General features: G+C 36.6%; 4 protein-coding genes across 5 annotated transcripts; 1 reads left to right on the forward strand and 3 right to left on the reverse strand.

Annotated features, from left to right (window-relative positions):
- The first annotated feature begins 398 nt into the window (after positions 1-398).
- On the forward strand, positions 399-2810 carry LOC106361863 (GDT1-like protein 4). The gene is made up of 13 exons (XM_013801670.3): positions 399-625; positions 726-794; positions 1067-1126; positions 1214-1261; positions 1393-1484; positions 1572-1608; positions 1699-1740; positions 1824-1892; positions 1989-2033; positions 2115-2176; positions 2259-2331; positions 2425-2517; positions 2614-2810. The coding sequence occupies exons 1-12, from the start codon at positions 608-610 to the stop codon at positions 2494-2496; spliced, it is 687 nt and encodes a 228-aa protein (XP_013657124.2). The 5' UTR covers positions 399-607; the 3' UTR covers positions 2497-2517; positions 2614-2810.
- A 1180-nt stretch (positions 2811-3990) lies between these two features.
- On the reverse strand, positions 3991-7615 carry LOC106361862 (lysine histidine transporter-like 6). Its single transcript, XM_013801669.3, has 7 exons — positions 7485-7615; positions 7257-7402; positions 6032-6415; positions 4714-5213; positions 4537-4628; positions 4375-4443; positions 3991-4243 (listed from the first exon to the last, which is right to left on the reverse strand). Exons 1-7 carry the CDS (start codon positions 7515-7517, stop codon positions 4145-4147), a joined length of 1323 nt encoding a protein of 440 aa, XP_013657123.1. The 5' UTR covers positions 7518-7615; the 3' UTR covers positions 3991-4144.
- Positions 7616-9775: 2160 nt separating this feature from the next.
- LOC106361861 (mediator of RNA polymerase II transcription subunit 25) lies at positions 9776-14927 on the reverse strand. Of its 2 annotated transcripts, none has more exons than XM_013801668.3 (15): positions 14760-14927; positions 14126-14156; positions 13813-13876; positions 13603-13733; positions 13277-13480; positions 13120-13185; positions 12816-13032; positions 12661-12728; positions 11667-12461; positions 11534-11587; positions 11386-11414; positions 11196-11264; positions 11032-11116; positions 10741-10827; positions 9776-10540 (listed from the first exon to the last, which is right to left on the reverse strand). In XM_013801668.3, exons 1-15 carry the CDS (start codon positions 14861-14863, stop codon positions 10043-10045), a joined length of 2502 nt encoding a protein of 833 aa, XP_013657122.3. In that variant the 5' UTR covers positions 14864-14927; the 3' UTR covers positions 9776-10042. The 2 variants fall into 2 exon arrangements, with proteins under 2 accessions (XP_013657122.3, XP_022545963.2); XM_022690242.2 differs by having other exon boundaries at positions 10726-10827.
- A 2369-nt stretch (positions 14928-17296) lies between these two features.
- On the reverse strand, positions 17297-18687 carry LOC106361860 (AP2/ERF and B3 domain-containing transcription repressor TEM1-like). Its single transcript, XM_013801667.3, has one exon. The coding sequence runs from the start codon at positions 18497-18499 to the stop codon at positions 17423-17425; it is 1077 nt and encodes a 358-aa protein (XP_013657121.2). The 5' UTR covers positions 18500-18687; the 3' UTR covers positions 17297-17422.
- Between the last annotated feature and the right edge of the window lie 3178 nt (positions 18688-21865).

Consider the following 21865-nt stretch of genomic DNA (forward strand, 5'->3'; position numbering starts at 1 on the left):
GAAACACCACCGGAACAAAATTAAACCAAATTAAGTGCTTTCATAAATCAAGTCATCTCCAACAAGAGTTTGGTCAACTTCTCTTGAGAGTTTGTATAAAATAAGATAAATATAGATGCTATTGGCCAATCAGTTAATCTCCAATCAGAGTATTTAGGCAGCTCTTACAAGCTATGAACGTGTGTATATATTCTCCATGTGATGTCCTTATCAGTGGTGAAGCGACAATACATCAGCCCAGTAAAGTCTTCACTCGGCCACAGTGACGCTACCAAACGAACATATGGTAGCATTTTTCTACAAGTCAAGTTGGGTTATCCGGGTCCCACAAAATCGTTGGATACCATTGAGACACGTGGAAAGATCCCAAGCGTTAAAGAATCCGAATCATATTCTCTCAAAAGCCTCCAAAATAAAATAAAGCATTCATCTTTTGTGCACACTTCAACAAACTTTGTTCCGGCCACGCTCTCTCTTCTCCGTCCGAGTGTCGTCTCTCTACTCTCTCTCTCCGTCGCCGAGTGTGTGAGTAGATCACTCCGCTGACTCCATCTGAAGAAGATCGGAGTTTTGTAGCTGATTCGCTGTTGATACTAATTCAGCAGCCATGAGCTCGGTTTTGCAGGTAAGCTCGATTTTTATCAGAAAGTTCGAATTTTTATCTATATGGGTATCGTTGTGGAAGCTAATCTGAGTTTACGGTTGATGGGTTTTTCTTAAAAAAGGGTTTTACGAAGTCACTCGCCATGACTTTTGTCTCCGAGATTGGTGATAAGACGTTCTTCGCCGCCGCTGTAAGTGTTTGCTTTCTATAGTTTTGTAGGGTTTAAGGTTGAACAAGTCAATGGCTTAGAAAGTTATAAGGATCTTTGAGAAAGTTTCTGTTTTTTCGTTCTTTTGCCCAATTTGTTTAGAGGAGGTTCTTGTAGCTTTTATAGTTCCATTCTAGTTTAGTATTGTTTCTGTTGGCTTAGGATCTGGTGCTGTCTCTTTGAGATAGTAGTAACATTCTTTTGTTGTTATCTTGATTTGTAAAGCTTGATTTTTTTTGTTTCTCTTTTATTAGATTCTGGCGATGCGTTATCCCAGGAGACTTGTGTTGGCTGGTTGTGTATCAGCTCTGATTGTAAGCTTTCTTTGTGTCCTTTTGACTATTGGTTTAAGTGTCCTCTCTCTTAGTTTTTAAAGCTTTATGTCTTTTTTGCTAATTTAGGTTATGACTATCCTCTCTGCTACTGTTGGATGGGCTGCTCCAAATCTGGTATGTTTTTGGCTTTTGTAATACTTTTTGCTGGAACTTGGATTGCAGTTTGATTTTGTCTTTTTTCACCAGTTCCGGAAAGTTTGAATCTTTTTACTGAATGTTGTATGATATCAAACCATCACTTGCAGATCTCTCGCAAATGGACCCATCACATAACAACGTTGTTGTTCTTTGGTTTCGGGCTGTGGTCTTTGTGGGACGGTTTCAAAGAAGGAGGAGGGTAATGCTTTTCTACTACTTCTTCTTCAAGTTTTGATGTCATGAGGATAATGTTCAGGTTATCTGATTCTACTTTTTTTTGTGGCAGGGGTTCAGAAGAATTGGCTGAAGTTGAAGCAGAACTGGTCTGTTTCATCTTTCATCACGCTCCTTCTCACATTTTTAGATAAATGCTTTTTGTGGTTTTTGACTTTATTGTGTGTTTATCATCTTAGGATTCTGATATGAAGGCTAACGGTAAAACCGCAAAAGATAAGGTATGAAACCAAAAAAAAAAAAAACAAAGATCACAGACTGCGTGTGCTATATGTTTTCACAAAACCATATCTTGTCATTGTAGACTGAAGATGAGAACAAAAAGCAGAAGAGGCCATTCCTGACACAATTCTTCTCTCCAATTTTTCTCAAGGTGAAACTAAAGAACCTCTCAGAATCTGCTCTCAATAGCAGTAGAACTTTCTGAGTTTTAGATTCATGTTTGTTTGCTCTCTCTCTCTTCTTGCAGGCATTTTCGATTAACTTCTTTGGTGAATTTGGTGACAAGAGTCAGGTTTAGCTCTCTCACTTTACTCGATTGATTCAATCTAAACGTTTCAAACGCTCACCATAGCTCTTTCTTTATTTTTAATAGCTTGCTACAATTGGTTTAGCCGCGGATGAAAACCCGTTTGGGGTGGTCCTTGGTGGAGTTGTGTAAGTTTTTAACCGTTTTGTGTCTGCATCACAAAGTTATGTGTTTGAAAACATTGTCGCTGACCAATATGTGCTTACACAGGGCACAGCTTGTGTGTACGACTGCTGCTGTGATTGGTGGAAAGAGCTTAGCTTCTCAGATATCCGAACGAATAGTAAATATCTCTTGTTCTATAATCCCATTTTGAGAGAAAGACTCCTCAAGTTTTAAAACCGAGTTTGTCTAAATGTTGTTGTTGTTATTGCAGGTTGCTCTTTCTGGTGGAATGCTATTCATTATATTTGGAATCCAATCGTTTCTTACTTCTGTTGAGGCCTAAAAGCTTCACAAGACCTTTCTGGTATGAATCTGACTCCTAATATATTTCTTATATTCATCATCATTCATATATGCAATGGTCTTATGTCTTATTCCGCTGGTTTTGTGAAAAATGCAGGGCTGTAGGGAGAGTTGAAGATGACGATGAAGAACGTTGCTATCTATACTTTCTTTAGATATGTAATCTTGATGCTTAGATGTTTACACAAGTCATTACAAAAACAAATCTGAAAGTTTATTTACTGTGAAAAATAACATTAAAATGGGCTGAAGCAGCCATTTGACTTCAATAAAGTTTTGGTAATCTTTGGTTAATTCCATTTTTTAATTAATGCATGATAGGTTTAATTTGATGTGTGAAATTAGGGCTGGGCAAATAAACCGAACCCGAAAATCCGAACTGAACCCGATCCGATAAAAATGAATCCGAACCGATCCGAACCCGACATAAATACCGAATGGATTCTGTTTTTTGGTATTTTGGGTTATGGGTATTACCCGAACCGAATCCAGACTTAAATGGATATCCGATAGAACCCGAAACATTTGAAATCACAAAAAGAACTTCTACCATCTTAATTCTTAATATGTATCCAAAATACTTTAAGATATTATTGAACTTCTAAAATAATTATCTTTTATATGAAGGTTGATGGTGGAATGTGGCGGTTGATGCCTGAAGTTTTTAGATTTTGTTTTTTTTTTTATTGAATAATGTTTTTCATTTCATGAGAACTTATTTTTTGTTTTATGATTTCATTTTCATTAACTATGTTTATCTTTCGCTTGATTTTGAGTGATCACGTTTGATTTTTTTCTTATTTTTGAATCGATTTTACTTATGTTTTGGCTATTAAAATATGTACAAATCATGTATTTTAAATCCGAAGAACCGAATTCTTTTATGTTTTAGTTACAAATAGGTACAAAACATGTATTTTTAAACCGAAGAACCGATTGGGACCCGAACCCAAAAGTACAATGGGTTATACCGGTTCTTTGAAATTTACTAACCCTGACCCGAATCCGATAGAACCCGAACCGGTCCCGAACCGAACTTTTATATAACCCGAATGGGGTTGATTTTGATAAACCCGAAAAACCGAAATCCGAATGGATAAAACCGAAACCCGATTGGGACCCCGAATGCCCATGCCTATGTGAAATTGTGAATGCATATGAAGACTGAAGAGAAAGCCATATGATCTAGTAACAATATGGTATTTGATTCAAAATATGGTTTTACTACATCAACAAAGAGCAAAGTTATTGCAAAGACAAACTCAACGAGTGATGTAAGTGGACAATTCTTACAGTCTGGACCATACTATGCAATGCTTTGTGAGACATGACAGATATATATTGATATTGTTCTCATTCTGTTACTGACTATGGATTTGGTAAGCATGGTATCAAAACCAAAGGATTGGCAGCTTTTGCGTTAGAGCTCTATAAATATGACAGGATAAGTGTGGATGAAAAGATCAATGGCATCGAAGTTAAATGTTGAACTAGCATATATGTTTTATTGAAAATGTAGCAGATCTCTAACTCGACACGCCTGACCATTTTATATGGTTTAGTCCTACACTTATAATTAGATGACCCAATGATCAATAATTTAGTGTATAAGTTGTCTCAATTCAATACTAAGCATAGAATCTATAAGCCGAAGAATCTGCAATGATGTTCCTCAGTCCTCCAATTGTTGATGCCAGCATTATGAACACCCCTACGATGATGGAGATCTGCCGCAATACAAAAAAAGATAGATAAATCAATGATATAGACATTGCTCATCTTCAAAAAAAAAAAGGACATTGCTCATCTTCAAAAGGTTATGTATACGAATGAAAAAAAGGTAGATATAGATGTTTACCCAGTTGACCAACCACGTGATACTGAATCTCTTTGGTTTCTTGATGATAAGCCACATTATACTTGGGAGCTGCATGCATGCAGCGTCATTATAAATACATAAAAAAAATTAGTAATGACTTCTCTTCATCATAACCATGTACTCATATTACAGTGTACTTACAAAGAAGGAAGTGGGTGCAAAGCCAAATCCTCCAAAGAACCCTAGAAGGTCTCCAAAGAAGGGGAAACTCACTCCAATAAACAATGTAAACGCTGCCATTTCCAATCACAGAGATTCAGCTGATTATAATTAAATTCTTAATTAGACATATCATGATGAACAAAAATTAAGGCTTACCGACATAGATAGTTCTAGTGAAAAACCTCAGAACAACTCCATGCTTAAAACCAAACTTATTAACCATCATCCTCTCCAAGAGATCAAAGACAGGCATAGCAAACACTTGGTAGCTACCAATGACATGAACAACAACCATGAGATTAGCAGAAGCAATAAGCCAAGCTGGTCTCTGTAGATTATTCAGCACATTGTCGTCTACGTCTTGACCAAATGCCCAATAGCAGATTAGAGCTACCGGGAAATAGCAAATGGCGTTGACAAAGTAAGCTCCCATCACTCCTTGCCACATGGGCACCTTTGATGGTCTCTCAGGAGTTGAAGGCATCGTTGCTTGGATCTCTAGAGCCACCGCGTGACCCGCAAAAGCGAATGAGATCTGACCTAAGGCGTTGAAGATTCGGAACGTGGATTCACTTGGACTCGTAGCTTTGTAACCGTAGCTAACGTCAGGCAGTCTTCCATGTGCGATACTTCCTGCCCACGCTATCGTCGAGTAGCTATAGTACATAACATATGTTACAAAGTATGCTCAGTCTTGACCTAGTTAACTTCTGTAAAATCATTGATCTAAAATATAATGTGGACCAGAACTTTTTGGCTCGTATAGACAATTGGTCTAGTACTCTAGTTGATGTAATTTATATTAAAAAAAAAATCCAAGGTAATTTTGAAAATGATGTAATCTAAATGTTTCGCTGCTTTGCTAATTAGAATATTTGGTTTAGAAGTTTCTAAACCTACAAAATATTGTGGGTTATACAGAGTAATTTACATGTAACACAAAACAGAAGAAAAAACTAGATGCTAAGCATTCAGTGACCACGCTAATTGAACTTATTATTGTTATAACCTATACAAATAGTTCTAGTCCAATAATTTTGAACTGTATAAAATAATACTCTTTTTGTGTTTGAAGGAATAATATTTAAAGTTATTCACAAGTAGAATCATATACTTGGTTTTGTTTATTACTTTCTCGTTTTACTTTTAGTTAGTTTAGCATTTTATTTGCTTTCCAATAGAGTTCAATCAATTATATATATTTTTAAAAAATATTTTTTAATTTAAAATACATCAGTTAAAATCTAACACATCAATTTTTCAAATACAACGACAAAATCTAGAACATCAAATTTTTTTAATAAGAAGGGAATATATAGTTCTAACATTTTGTTACAACACGTTACTGCATGCGATTTCATGTCATTTTTCAAAAACTGAAAACAATCTACTAACAAAATTATATGGTAATGCATCACAATGATACATGCAGGTGTAAGATAGCCGACAAAAATAAAAGGTGTGAGAGAGTGACCTGAGGGACATGACTGCGGCAGCTAAGGAGACGCCGGCGACGGAGTTGAAGTTAGGGAGCTGGGAGAGGAGGAAGTGGACCCCACCGAAGGCGAGGATCCAGTACGTTGGTCGCACTGGAGTGCAGGTGGAGCACGTGACATCCACGAACTGCTTCAAGCACTTGCCACCAGTCACCATGTAAACAATGCAGCACCCGACCTGAACAATGAGCTGTTGCGGGAGGACGATCCATGGGCCGAGTTTTGGGCCGAAAGCGTACCGGCCTAGATCAATATACCGGTCAAACCGGGTTCCCGGTACGCACTCGTGGAGCTGTACCATCTGCCACATCGTGTTTAGGGTCAGTCCCCATGTCAGTACCAACATTAATGTCCCTGGTCCCCTGTTTCCACCACACATCAGTTACCTTGTTTTTTTTTCCAAACCAACAAAAGAAAAAATACAATTGATTCTTCTTCTGATTTTTTGCATGTTCAATTAATCTCTTCTTATATCTGAAATTTGTTGCAAGTAGTTAATTCAAAATCATCATCTTAAAATGTAATTTACTTCCTTTTTTTTTGGTTTTGCATGCTCTATATATGGATGTTCTTAACTTTGAATGTTGTTGCATGCAACTAGTTCAAAATAATCATCTTAAAGGGGGATTTTTTTTTGCATGTTCTGTGAATCTTCTTATATCTGAGTTTAATTACAACCACTTTCAAAGTCACCATCAGCTTATAGTGCATTTGCTTCTTGTTTTTCTCTCTTTTCTCATTTACATGTTCTATATGAATATTCTTATATCTGAATCTAATTGCAACTAGTTCAAAATCATCAGCTAAAAGCCTAAAAGTAAAGAAAAGTTTTTATGGACTTGTTTCTCAAAAAAAGGAAATAAAGAGTAACTTATATAGTTATATTACAAAGATTTTAGCAAAAAAAAAAGCTTATATAACAAAGACCCGTGACGTGAATTTCACTTATTTATATGTATTAATTTTAAACAATTATACAGTGGCAAACAAAATTACAGTCCTTTTGTTTGTTTTTAAGATCGTTGGAAGTTGAAATACACACATAAAACTGAAGAACTTATTGGCCTAATGTAATTTCTTGGGGTTTTTTTTGTTAGCTTTGTAATTTCTTGGTTTAAAAACATAACTTAAGGCTGGTGAAAATTTTATAGAAATGAGTGAAATAAGGCAAAAAGTTTATAGAAATGAGTGAAATAAGAGTACCAGCCAAGGTAAGCCATGGCATAAGGGAGGCTGAGAACTCCTGCACCGATCATAGCCGTGACGGTGTGGAAGGTGGAGTACCACCACTTGGCAGGTCGTGATGGTTCTGCCGCCGTCCATTTCTCACCGGACTTTCGATCAGTTTCCTGCAAACAAGAAGTAATTAAAAAAGAAAACATAGAGAAACGAAAGAAAGAAATGAGAAAGTGAATGATTATGGAGGAAAACCTTAGAAGGAGAAATGGGAGAAGCAGAGACCATTGTGTGTGTGTGTCTTTTTGCAGTATAGTGAGATAGATCTCAATTCCCTTAATATAAGGAGATAACTAAGCTTTTATGAGCCCTTTTTTCAAAAAAAAAAAAAACTAAGCTTTTATGTGGTGCTTTGAGTTATTATTTTGTCCAAAGAAAGTTTGTTTATATGAAAATAAACTATAAACAAATAAATGAATAATAATCCTTCCGTGTTTCAAGACATGTGTTTTAAAAAAAAATTGTTTTACAAAGATAAATATTTTGCGTTTTCTATGAAAAAAATATAAATTTCAAAAAAATAATGATTTTATTGAATTAATATTGGTTAAAAGTTATTGAAAATTAAAAATTGCAGAAAACAATATATTTACTATAATGATTTAATGTGTGTTTTTAATATGTATAAAAATGCTAAAAAAATTATGTTTGTGAAACGGAGAGAGTATAAAGTATATTTAATTTTCTTAAAGATCTTACGTAAATTAATGCACTTTGAAGGGATTTGTCTTTTCCGCACGGTGATCATTTAAAGTCGTGAAGTTGTCTGAATTTCGAAACGTGTAACTTGTCAAATCCAAGAAATGTGTAAGAAATCAAAAGATACATATTGAGCTATGGATACCACAGCACACTATCACAAAGTTAGAGTTAATAAACATATATCGATTTTGTAACCAATGCGAGATTTCCATTAGATATATCTTCATCTACATCTTTTGACGTCTTTTTCTTTTCTCAAATCTTTGTCATGTCATGTTTTTTGTTGTTGTTGTTGTCATACAATTCATGTTTGTAGTACGTACGACGCCAGATACGGAACATGCAGTTACATAATCATACAAAATAAATGTAGTGCAAAGATTCACGTTTCATTTTGTTTGGACTCATTCTTACGGTTGATTAGGCTTTTTACTTGTCATTTTGAATAGATAATTTTACTAAGAGAATAAATCTTTAAAATCTTAGAGTGATACAGCCCACCAACCACACCCACAAAGAGTTAAAGCGTCTCTATTTAGAGAAGTATTAGCTATAAAAAGAGTGGAAAACTTTGAAAATCAGCTTTTTGGCTTTTCTAATATTGTATTTATCAATTTGCATCTTTGCTTTTCCTGATCCCACATGGTGCCATTACTCTTGAACTTCAAGCTTGTGGGAATTAAATAATACACAGAAATTATCAGCGCTGGAATTTTCTTTCCTTGAAACATCTTTTAAGAAAAGGGCCTTTGGTTATGTTCGCATGATTCGATCGAGAAAATCTAAGGCTGCGATGAATTTGTATAATGGCTTGACTTTTGGTACAACTATTTTACATCTTTAATCAAAACTATAATGTGCCACGTGAATAGGACCTACACCTCAAGTAAACTCACATTGGCTTTGGACAAGGAGTGTGCTCAGGAGTGGAGAAGAGAAGTCGTGTTTGTCGTCTTGAATTCAAAAAGGCAGTCGATTTAGTTTTAGTGCGCATCATAGTTACTCTATCTTATCAAATATCAATCATTAAGTTTTCTTTGTTTTTTAGACAACTTATCAATAATTGTGGTCTAGCTTCTTATTTTTGAAATAGTAACAATTCAAATTCAAAATGGTGAATTTCACGGAGCAACAAAAGGAGATCTGATAGACTGATACCCCAAAGAAAGGAAAATGGCAACAAGGCTACAACATAAGAAGCTGTTTTGTGCTTTACTTCAGAATCTGAAGTTAAGGTGGAGCGGAGCTAGCTAGGATAGTGATAACTGATATGTGAGCAAATACTAAATGGAATGGGATCTATAACTCTAGCCGCATAATGAAACAAAAAAAAATGATAATGAAGATGCATTTAAATATTTATTTGAGACATTTAAATCCTAGTTTGACAATGGTGTAATTTTGACTTGACTAACCATAAACCTTTGCAATTTTTTAAAAAGAATTATTGATTGATATCGCATTGTACATGCATCCTTCATATCTGCAAACAAACTTAAAATCCAATCACGACCGTAAGTAAATATGGTTTTGATCTTCTATTTCCTTGTCAATCTCACAAACATCGACTATTAAGAGTTTCTTGATCTTGAGTGCTAAATATAACGTTATAAATCATTCCATAATTTATTGCAAAATAGAATGGAAAATGGAGTGAGAAACAAATAAAAAAATTCATTATTCTATTTATGGAGTAATCACTTTTTTATTTGTTCATCACTCTATTTCCCATTCTATTTTGCAGTAAATTATGGGGTGGGGTTGGAAATGCTTCAATCTAAAAAAAGAGATAACAACACTTTTTTTATAAATATATATAAATTTCTCTAGACAAAAACAATAATAGTTTGGTGGCTTCGGTAATGGTCAGACCCACAAGAGGATGCCATTTTTCAGGCAGAAAAGACACCAACTAAACACCAAAATGACCAAATCTAAAACCATATCGTCTAAATCGAGTTAGACCAAGAAGTAAGAAAGCATTTATGTTTATATGATACAAACTAATTAGCAGAAAGTAGAAACATTGAGAAGAGACTTTTTTTTTAATTTCATCCCATGAAGCCAGCTCCTGGCATGATAGGCTGCCCACCACCACCTTCTTGTGATCTTCCAGGACCTTGTGCAAAAGCTTGACCACCCATTACTCCTGACCCAACCATCTGCTGAGGCTGCTGCTGTGGCATCTGATTCAGAGGCGAAGTTTGTTGTTGCATCTGATTCAGTGGCGAAGTCTGTTGGTGCATCTGATTCAGTGGCGAAGTCTGTTGCTGCATCTGATTCAGAGGCGAGGTCTGCTGCTGCTGCTGATGTTGTCGAAGCTGTGACAGCTGATGCTGCTGTTGCTGCTGATGATGTTGGAGTGGTGACAATTGATGTTGCTGCTGCTGGAGTTGTGGCAGCTGTTGGTGTTGTTGTTGTTGCTGGATCTGCTGTTGTTGCTGCTGCTGATGGATCTGTTGTTGCTGCTGTTGTTGTTGTTGCTGCTGGTGCTGTTGTTGCTGCTGCTGTTGCTGATTTGTAATTTGCGGTTTAAACACAACCATATCCTGATAGGAGAGGCATCACAAAAGAACAAATGATTCAGTAGCTAATAAATGCAAATTCTTTAAATTGAACGGATATGTAGAGAGCAGTGGTGCATGATGAATTAGACAGGCTCCTTAAAGCATTCAGACACTACTAGCTAATGGAAACATGTGAAGTGAAACCATCTATATAGATATTATCTTACTTGGTGCTTACTTACCCCTGGAAAAAGCATTCCAATCAAGCGGCAAGCCTTGTCAGAGACAGAGAGAAGCAGCGTCTGTGATGGCAGCTGGATGACTGCACACTGCATTTACAGAGGTAGTAAACACAGTTATCATAAAAAAGCAAGGCACACGATTAAACAGTCAAAACAAGGCTACAACTTATTTACAGATATCGATTAAACCAGTAACCAGTCATAATATTGCAATCAAGTTCAAATAAACGAGAGTGAAATATATATAGGAAAAGTAAATAACTGGCATAGATATATCAACAAAAAACTTACAAGCTTCTTATCCTGAAGTTGTCCTAAAAACCCATGCTGATTCATGGCTCTAAACACAAGGAAGTCAGCTTTGCCAACATATTGCCTGAAACAAAAGTCAGATGGAAGTTAGTGATAAGAAAACAACATCCACCAATGAAAAGCTATAGCGAAGAGAATACTACTTGTTATTCATATGATCCTGCGATATGAGACGAACAATCTGCATGGTTGGTGGCCAGTTTGCTGCCAACCTAAGGAGACGCAGAAAAAAAGAGAAAGCAAAAACTGCTTTTAGCAGCTATAATCATTTCCCAAGGTGTCTTAACAAGGGCGAGAAAGCAATTTTCATGTTTCAGTTAGTTATGAACTTACGAATCAGAGGCAGTAGCATTTCGGTAACCCTGTCAAAATATAAACAAAGACATTACAATTTGCTAGGAGCAACTCAACAAATCTCTGGAAAAGAAAAGATGAGACTAAGCATTAAGCAAGCATGTGATAGTCAATGCCCTAAACATACCTCAAGTCTGGTGATAAGAACAGGCTGTCCTTGTCTTTGCCCAGATAAATTTCCCTACATGAATCAGAAAATGTTAAGTTAAAATCATCATCAGACCACCGCAGCTATTTCAGACAAGGTAAACTGACATTACCTCCCAGACTTTTACGTATTTGGATTGCGAAGGCTGCAGAGCCCCCGATGATGCCTGTGACAACTGCATATTAGGAGCTGAACTGTTACTGCCACCAAGTTGTTGTATTCCTGACTGCGCCTGTTGGCCAACCCCTGGAGTAGGCATCATTCCACCTGTTCCAGATGAGACGTTTCCTTGTCCGAGACTAGTAATCATGTTTTGGTTCATGGAAATTCCACCTTGCATCATCTGAGCACCAGAGTGACTTCCTTGGTTCATCGCTGGCATTGGTTGAGAAACACCAAGGTTCGAAGTAACGTTTGACGTTGTCTGAGGACTAAACGAATTATTAGGACCCGGGCTTTGCCCCGCTTGTGCATTTCCCATAAGTGCACCTGAACCAGCCATTGAAGTGTTTCCCTGCTGTCCAGATGAAAACGCACTTTGTGAAGGAGGCTGAGATGTAGCCATTCCTGTCGATATCATATTCGACATATGCATAGCAACCGCACTTTGCCCGGCCGACGAGGCTGCCCCCGCCAGAGCTGCAGAGCTCATGACTTGTCGAACTTGAGAAAGGTTATTCAGCAGATTTACATTTCCAGGAGGGCCAGTACGCAGTGGTGGCGTCATTCCAGTAACCACAGGCTTAACATCTGGTGCATTCTCGGCATTGGTGACCATTTCTTGAGAAACTGACGATGCTGAAGAGGTTTGAACTGAAGGCATTGCCTGTGCAGCAGGCCGAGCTACGGAGGAGGGGATATGCGGAAAAGTTGGAACTGCTGCCATAGAAGATACAGTGCTAGGCTCCTGAAAATTTAATCCCAGAAGAACCTAAGGTTAAAATCAGTTTAACTAAATATAAAACAATATTCTTAAATGTCTTATCAAGCTCACAGAATAAATTTTACAATCGGTTTCTGATTCATATTTTCTACAAAACAAACAGGAATCTAGTTGCCAATTAAGCTGTCACCTCCAACTGACTAAAAAGATCAAATCGACTTACAACTTTCACAGTAGCAGTAGGAACTGGTCCAACAGAAACTGGTTGCCGATTAAGAATAGGTCCATTGGCTGAAACTCACACAACAAAAGTGATTTTCAAATAAAAAGAAGAGCAAGATAATTGAACGAAAAATAGGGCCTGCTCAGCGGAAGAACCTGATGGCAAAGAAGCTGGAGGTGGCCCAGTGACTGGAAGAGATGGAGCGACAGTGGCCCTGTCCATTTTCACAGGGCTTTGAGTCTGTGGCACATTCGTAGCAGAATGACTTAAGGCAGCACGAGCCTCCACAAAATTCTCTGAGATCAGGACAAGATAGAATGTGTTTTTGACCGTGTCAATTGACAAGTCCGAACTCTGTGGATTGAGCTTTCCCTGCAATTAAAATATAAAAAAACGTTACTCATAAAATAATCATACGTAAGTCTGTAGGAGTGATGATAAACAGATACGCAGTCTCACCGCATTGTATAGGGCTCTAATCTTCGGAAGCTGCTTTGGACACACAACAGACAAAGAAACAGCGCACTGCAGACCATATAGAAGGTGAGTGATTATCCAAATAAAGAGTATTTGTAGCAATTCTTAATATATGGGAAAATTATTTAAAAAAAGGTACCCTAGAAAAGTATGATGCCACTGTCTCGGCATCTGATAAACGGCTTTCAGGTAGCGCATCGCCATTTTCATTTCGTTCCGCATTTTGCAGTTTTGGACGATATACAGGTGTTGGCAACGAGTAGGGGTTGCTGGCTGTGATTAAAATACAGTGCCTTTTAAGATCATTACTTGGTTGAGCTTGGCCTGGAGGAGGAGGAAACATCTGCGTCGTGAAAGGCAGAAAAAAAAAACGTGAGGTTTAAGGATCATAACATCTCTGACAGAAGCAGAGCATTATATGTATATCTAGTTGCGTCGTAGATGATTAAGGATAAAGAGTCCTACCATTAATGCTTCGGCAAGACCTTCGGCTGTGGCGGCTTCACTGAAACCACCGCCAGCGAATTGTATGGACGAAAGCCAATGCAAGAAGATATCAACGTCTCTTGTCCAGCCACTCCTTTGTACCAAGCAACCTGACAAGACGGAAATAATCAGAATAAAATGGGAGAAAACGCGCAATAAAATATCAATGCGTGTATTTGGAATACGTACCACAATAAGAACCATGAGAATTGAAGATGACCAGTGATAGCTCAACACTCGAAACAGGGTTCCTCTGCAAGTTTAGAGGATAGGTAAAGACTCATCAACCATCGAACTAGACAAAACAAACTGTGTACTTGCTCTTTCTTTCTGTCGCGCAATGATTCGTAAGATTACGGTTGTTTAACAAACTAACATACATAAGTATTTAAAAAATGTAACAAAAAGAGGAATACGAAACAAGGAACAACTGTGTTCGCTCAAGAACGAAAGAAAACTAGAGTTTTCCTCAAAAAACGAGGATGAGTCAGAGATATCGTACCTCTCCATTTAACTCACTGCCACAGAAAGACCTGCACGAACACAAAGAGTCATTAAACACAATACGAGGGTGAGAACATAGACATATCGCAGGATACAGATCCAAACGAACATCTAGACAACCAAAGGACGTGATAGACATCTAACACAATACGAGGGTGAGAACTTAGGAAAAAAGACATGAGAAACCTAACATAAGTGTATCAAATTTCAGTTCCAAAAAAACATAATAGCAGTAACATGCTAGGGGAAATATGCACACTTTCGCCAAAAAATACTTCTCTCTGGCTCCTAAGAGATACAGTAATAGAGGAGTTAAAGAGCTGTTAAAGATACTTCTCACTAAACATGTTAATTGTTAATACCAATTTCTACATAATTGAGTTTAAGTAATTATATACATTGCTTTAATTGATTAAAAAAAAGATATCTTCACACAGAATCAAATACGAAACCACAATTGAGGCTAATAGATTGCTCTACAATGAAGCAAAAATCGAAGAACATATTGAACAGTAATCAGACAAGGTTCTAGCTACCGATGAAATTAAGGCCTCTGGTTAGAGAACAGTATCAAAATTAAGGCCTTTGATCAGAAACCCTAGAAATGGAAAAGGGATGAGAAAAGGAACTACCTGATGATTTTGTGGAGATAGTCGGAGACGATGGTTTGCCAATAAGGACCCAAGGCTGCAGTGCCTTCCGCTACCACGATCAGCTGTTTCATCTCCGACGACATTTTCAAAGGATGATGCAACTCTCCGTCTCTCTCTCTCTCTCGCCTCTTATTACTGATCCTCTTATTCAGACAGTCACGGTTTTCACGGACGGTAACTTTCTCGACAAACTATGTCTTTGGTAAGTTTATTTCTTCTCCTCCGGTAAAAACAAGGAACCAAATTGAGTTTCACAACTGTCTTTTTGGTAATATAAAATAAATATATATATATATATATATAATACATGTCTAAATAACTTTATATCTATTTTGTTTCTTATCTTTGAATTCAAAAAAAGATTTACCTACAAGAGATATTGGGGATGATTGGTAAGTGCTGTAGCTTTATATTTTTTGCTGTAGAATTTAATCTGTAGATTTATTTGCTGTAGCTTTCTTTGCCGTAGATTTCTAAAGCACTAATTTTTTGCTTTGGAAATAAAGCTCTCTACAGCCATATTTTGATTTTTCAGAAACTTTTTTGCTGTGAATTTTTTAAGGAAATCAAAACTCGATTGGTTGACATATATAGCTGTAGACTAAATTTTGGCTGTCCAGAGCATCTACAATCCCAACCAATCATCTCCACTGAATCTGTGTTTTTCAACTTAAGGCTGATTTTAAATTGCTTTAAGAGCCAGTAGTATTTTCATTCAAAAGCAGTTTTCCATTTTGTTTGTCTTCTCCAAATTAAAATATTTATTTTTAAGAGAAAATGCAAATCAAACATCATCCATTTACTTATGATGTGAGGTCAAACTTGTTTCATAAGACATTTTTACTCCCCCTTTGTTTTTGGTTCACCAGCGAATTTGTGGTGTGATGAAACTAGCCTTGTTCTGCATTTCTGTCTCTCCACTCCAGAAAATTGGAATAATCTTTAGCAAAATCAAATATTCAGATATAATTTGTTTCTTTTTCTTCAATCAAATCAGCGAAAACAAAAAGCGTAGATCATCTTAGTTTATCTTTATACCCGTTGGAAATTGAGACATTTGCTTCCTTTGACCATTCTATTAGCTCCTCACTACCTCCAGCCTAGCTTATTGCTATTCTTCAAAAATGTTTATACTTTCTCCAGTGTAAATTTTTTTTTACTTCTATTAAGTTTTCAGCTTCTATATCTTAATACGCTCATTTGTTCTGGTATCTCAATGATGTCTTGCCGCTAAGATAACACTTTTTTTTGGTGTAGGTATTAAACGCAAAGGTAACACCTGACCAGACTAAAGATGTAGAAGCCATTTTGAAGTCCGTTTTAAGTCCATATTACAAATAAGAGGATCTTTCTTTTCGTTGCGAACAAACGCTAATCAAAGAGAGCAAAACGTATTAAGGTAAATACCTGTATTTATAACAGTTTCAAAACTCAATTCGTTAGCTCTTTAAGAATACATAATTATCTAGAAAAATAAATTTTTCTAACGAATGATAAGTTTTCACGGGGGCACAAAGATTTAAGACACTTGCAGATGCAACACTCTTGAAGCTCATGATTTCACCACATCAACAAAACAAATCGAAGAAATGATAAAGAGTCATGGATTTCCTGCACATGCTGAGACGATTAGGATTTAAGGTAGTAAAGGATCCTCAAGTAATCAAGCACATCAAGAGGGTTGTGGAGAGTCTTTTGGGCCGCAAATAACTGATTGTTATTGTCCAAAAAGTTTTATTTCCTTGTGTGTTTGGAACATGTTTTTGTTTTGACTTGTAAATATTCTTTAAATCCTAAAACTAAAAGGGTCTGGACTATTTTCATGTTTGGTGCAATAATCAGCTATGATCTGAGCCAAAACCAGCCTCCACATACTGACATACATCATGTGTAGCCTTTAAGATCTTGTTAATTGGTTTTTATAACAACTATACTTCGTAGAACAAGCAAGATCCTCTTATTAAGATGCATGAATCTTACGACAAAAGACAAGTAATTATCAGTCTTCAAGATGTACTTCTTGTATTAGTTACATGAATGTGGTTCTAAAATCGTAATGTTGATTCCGTGAAGGTTATTAATCAATAATGATCTGTGGTCAGTGTTTTCGACAGATCGTACACGAAAACAGTTTTTAAACTTCAGTTTTAAGAAAAACGTACAGAATCTTTTAACAATCGACGTTGTTCCTCTTCCTTTAAGCATCTCAAACACATTAAAAGATCTTCGTATCGCACCCACGTTTTTATATTGGACATGTTGACATTAAACTATCCTATAAGATATTTCTCCATTAATGTAAACAAGTACTAAATGCATAAATACTAGTTTGGCCAAATACTCAAAACAAGTATCAGTATGTTTCAATTGAAAACATTGCAAGAAAAGGATTATAATAACCAAGATAAAGAGATCCAATATTTTTAACCAAAAAGAGATATAAGATAAGGTCTAAACACATCATTTTTTCTCACATGATCATATTCATTAACGGTGAAAAACAAACCCAAATTAGATGTGAGAAAAAAAAAAATTCCTAGTCATCATTTTTCTTGTCTTATCCTAATTTACAACTTGCCAAATTGATAGAATTTTCTGCAAAAGGGAAAATTATTTTGAAAAAATAAAATAAAATGAAATGGTCACAAGACGTTGATTATGGCCTGCTTCTTGGAACACCCTAACGCAAACAAATCAACTTCCCGAGATCTCTTCTTGCTACCGCTCTCCCCTACGACGTCGTTCGTGTTAGCGTTAGTCGTCGCGTTGAAAATGTTGACCCCGAAAAGCCTAACCACATTCTGAACCGGGGCAATTAGCTCCGTACCGGACCGGACTTTCCAGTCAATATACAATTGCCGGTCCGGTCCGCTCGATCTCTCGAAGCAAACCACATCACCGGCTCTGAGACTCTTCTCCTTAACGAACCGGCTCCACCCCTTGGTCAACACGTAGCTTTGACTGCTGTTCCAGTACGAGTAACGGAACCGCCACACTTTCCCCGTTCTGTCTTCCAGATTAATCAAAACGCCTTTCGTCGGCGACGGAGTAACCGTAACCGGTAACGGGAAATGCTTCTCCGCGTGCTGTTTCGGTATAACCAACCGGTTTAGCTTCCCGACGTCGCTCGGCGTAACGGTTTTCTCGAAAAGAACCTCACGCAAAACGCCGTCGTTTTCGCTAGTCACCGTCGTCTTCGAAAACTCGCATCGTTTTCTTCCGTTACCGTCGCCGTCAAGAAACTTCCTTTCGCTCTGTCGAAGCTCGTCGGCGTAAGTGTGTTTCCTCAGCATGTCAACGACCTCAGCCTTGGAATGAGCCTCGAGGAAAGCAGACTCCGCGTCACTCGCCGGCGACTTGAAGTTCGTGACGGCGTCGCGGCCGCGGAATCTCCGAGCGGCGATGTCGTAGGAAGCCGCGGCCTCTTCCTCCTCGTTGAACGTGCCTAACCACACGCGCTGGTGCTTCTCGTAAATCTGAGCTCCCCACCTTCCGTTAGGCTGAGGGACGACGCCTTTGAACCTCGACGACGGGAGCTTACGCGACGACTCTGTCTCGACGCCGTTCTCTAAATCAAGAACCACGCTGCTTCCGCCGCTTCCCATTCTGTAGAGACGCATCGCCGGAGGCAGAGGAAGAGGAGGAGATGGTGTCTTCTTAGACATGGAGAGAGTTTCTGAAGTGTTGCTAGTGTTGTCGTCTAGACAGCTGTAATCCATTTTGTTTGAACGTTAATAGAGAAATGGGCTGTGTTGCTTTATGATGACGAGATGAGGTTGGAGTATATATATAGAGGGGAGTGCATGTATGTTCCCTTTGATATTATTTGTTAAAACATGATAGGAGGATATACAAAGATAAATGTAAAATGTGGGTAACGTATAAAGAAAAGGTTGAAATCACAATAATAAAGAGGGGGAGATGCAGAAGAGTGGGGTCAAGTCTTGCAAAAATAGCAAAATGAAATAGTTAAGAGGAAGTTTCATGGGAAGAGATTAAGAGGGTCAGTCCAAAAATATGGGTACTAGTGGCCATATCAAATGCATTGAGAACATGGACATTAAAAAGGAATATGTTGTTTCTGAAAATTTCACTACCAGACAAGACAAAGAATAATTCTACTAGCAATGAGAATCTTGATGCATTGAGAGTAACCATGTTCTACACTGAAAAAATGGTGAATATTAGTATCTCTTCTTTTGTTTGCAGATTAAACAGAGAGTAAGTAATATGCATATAACTAGTGAACTGAATGGTCCATATCGAAATGGAGAATTGCAAAAATTATATGTGTGAGTTACTGTTTATAGTTGACTAGTTGAGAGATATGTAGAAGAAATAATGGGCAATGTATAGCAAAGATGAGGATAGAATAGGGAGCCAAGTGGGAAGGGGGCTCACATGACATTTGGACCTTCTCATCTTTTCTTTTATTTGTTGTAATTATCTTTTTACATTGTACATCCCCTTTGAAACTAATATTCGCCATTCCATATTAGGTATGTGACGTTTTCTCTTTAAATTTTATGCAATTTGTTTGCCTTAAGTTGACTATGATCATTGGTGTCTTCTATGTTTCCTACAAGTCCATAGCTACTTCAGTTTGGTTTTGGTTGGTTTTATCCTCTAAAAGCACTTACATTTTGTACGTAGAATCTTTCACTGGCTTTGCTACGCTAAGACTATACATTGCACTAATGTTCCTTCAACTCGGACACGAGATCCATCAAGCTACGTTTTTATAAACATTTATAAGGAACCTCAAATCAAAACTTAGAAGAAAGGTAGACTTATATTTAAAGAACTTGGGTTAACCTGTTCACTGTCAATTGGAGCAAAGATTCATATACTCTAATTGCCATCTATATTTTGGGGTTTACACCGACATGGAACACCTCTTGATCTCTTTGAGTGACTACTGACTAGTCCCTTCGTAAGGTTGTCTGAAGCTTTGCTTAATAAGAAGAACGTTTTAACCCAAACAATATCCCAATATATTAGGACGTCCCTTTGTAGTAGAAGAATAATTTTGATAATCAAATAAAAGAATATTGGTTTCATTATTTCGTGTGTTACAACATCACTCGATCATATTGTTTGTAAAAAAATGTTTTTCGCCCTTTTACAGAATATTTGTTTTCTTTATATTGTTTGTTTTCTCTCTAGATTTCTTTTAACATATTCCACGGCATATAAGTTCAAAACTAGACAATTGGTGTGAATGCATAACATAAAACGTCAACTTTTTTGTTGTTCTGAACGTTTCATAAGCTATAACCAATGAGTTCTACACAATTATTGATCAATTATACGAACCATAATTAAATAGATTGGATAACAAGAATGGGGACAAAGAAGATCAAGAGAGGATGATTGTATGTGAAGGGGAGATGAATCCATCGTATTACCCAAAGCTATATTCTTGTACGGAGCAGAGTACCTAATGCCCTCCCTTTTCTTGGTCCTACCTCTTCAAATGTTTATCCATTTTTGTTTGAAACAAAAGTAATTACTTATCCATTTTTAAGACAATTTTTATTATATCTTCTGTTGAAGACAAAGATCTTAGAGAGTTAAAACGATATAGACACTTAAACCTATTTGATTAGTGGTTCATCACAACTCAATCATGTTTCAACCCGTTCCCACCAAGATACATATACAAAACAAAAATCCGCGGTTGCCTACCAATACAGTGTTGGTCCGTCTCAATGGTAAGATAGCCTCATGGTTGACTTACTTAAGATGCAAGATTGCCACATGCATTAGTTAAAAATGGGTTTTGTGTAATTGACAACAATGTCGTCTAATGGAGAATTGGGTCATGCAAAAATGCAAGTGGGATAAAGACAACGAGTGAGATGTTTCTTTCAGAATGAAAAGTCTTTTGCTTATTTTATCCTATGATGAGTAATATCCCAACTCAATCTCATCCGTCATTTTTGGATTTTTATCTTCAATCGCACAACTTTGGTAAAAGAAAATATACATACACCTACATAAGTGTATGTTTCTCAATAACATTATACTATTATTTGTGTTGGGAATAATCAAGTTGGCTTAACTAATTAAATCCAGTGGGGGTGGTAACTAAAAATATGGCCTAACTTAGGCCACCTTAGCAAAACTAATTAAATATAGTGTTAAATTAAGGTCCTTTAATTTAAATTAATTAATGCGTGGCTCCCTCCTGACTTCTTACATTTAAATAAAAATATGACATAAAGCGTGAGATATGTTTAACCAACTCACTGGGCACCTAAATTTTCAGAATCGTCATTGCAAGCCTAATTCACGTGATTATATTAGTTCTTGATCAAATCAGCAACTTATATATATTAAAATTAGTTCCAAGTTTCTACCTGTTATATGGTTTGATGGGATTTTTTTTTTACAGTTAGCATATATTTTGAATAAATTGACCATTTTGGCATATTTTATAGTTAATTAACTCTTTATCCTCCTGTAAGTTTACACCGTTTTTATCAACTAAGAGATGATTTGTTGGAAACTGCTTTAAGCTATATTTTATTTTTTTAGAAAAGATGATTTGTTGGCAAAATATCTTTTTCAGCAACACAACATATTGATTGGTGGAAACTGCTTTAAGCTTTTCCATTACCCGAATATGATTTTTTGAAAAAAAAAAGAAAAAAAAAACAACACAAATTAGAAAGTAAGGCATATATAATAGGTATAATATCACTAAAACAACCTCTGGTGAACATTTGTAAATATGATTGACCAAGATTAATAAAACAGAGTTTGATCAGAAACCTCACTATATAATATTTAAGATTTGCCTGTTTTATAAAGACTTTAAACTGTTTTAGTCACTCTCCAAAATAGTAATTTTTGGAACAAATAGTTTTTAAAAGCCAGATATGACAAGAAGATCCTTTAAAATGACGCCAATTCGTCAAGCTTCAAGTTATAATTTTTAATTTGCCAGTTTAGGCTGTCCTAAGATAGAGTAGTAGGTATTAGTATTAATATTGTAGAATAATGGTGAGTAATTAACAAAACATGTGCGAGTTTTAAAAGAGACAGCTTTTGTTGACCAGCAAAGGAACCTTATCAAAGAG

Source organism: Brassica napus, chromosome A8, assembly GCF_020379485.1.
Source record: "Brassica napus cultivar Da-Ae chromosome A8, Da-Ae, whole genome shotgun sequence".
NCBI classification, from domain to species: Eukaryota; Viridiplantae; Streptophyta; class Magnoliopsida; order Brassicales; family Brassicaceae; genus Brassica; species Brassica napus.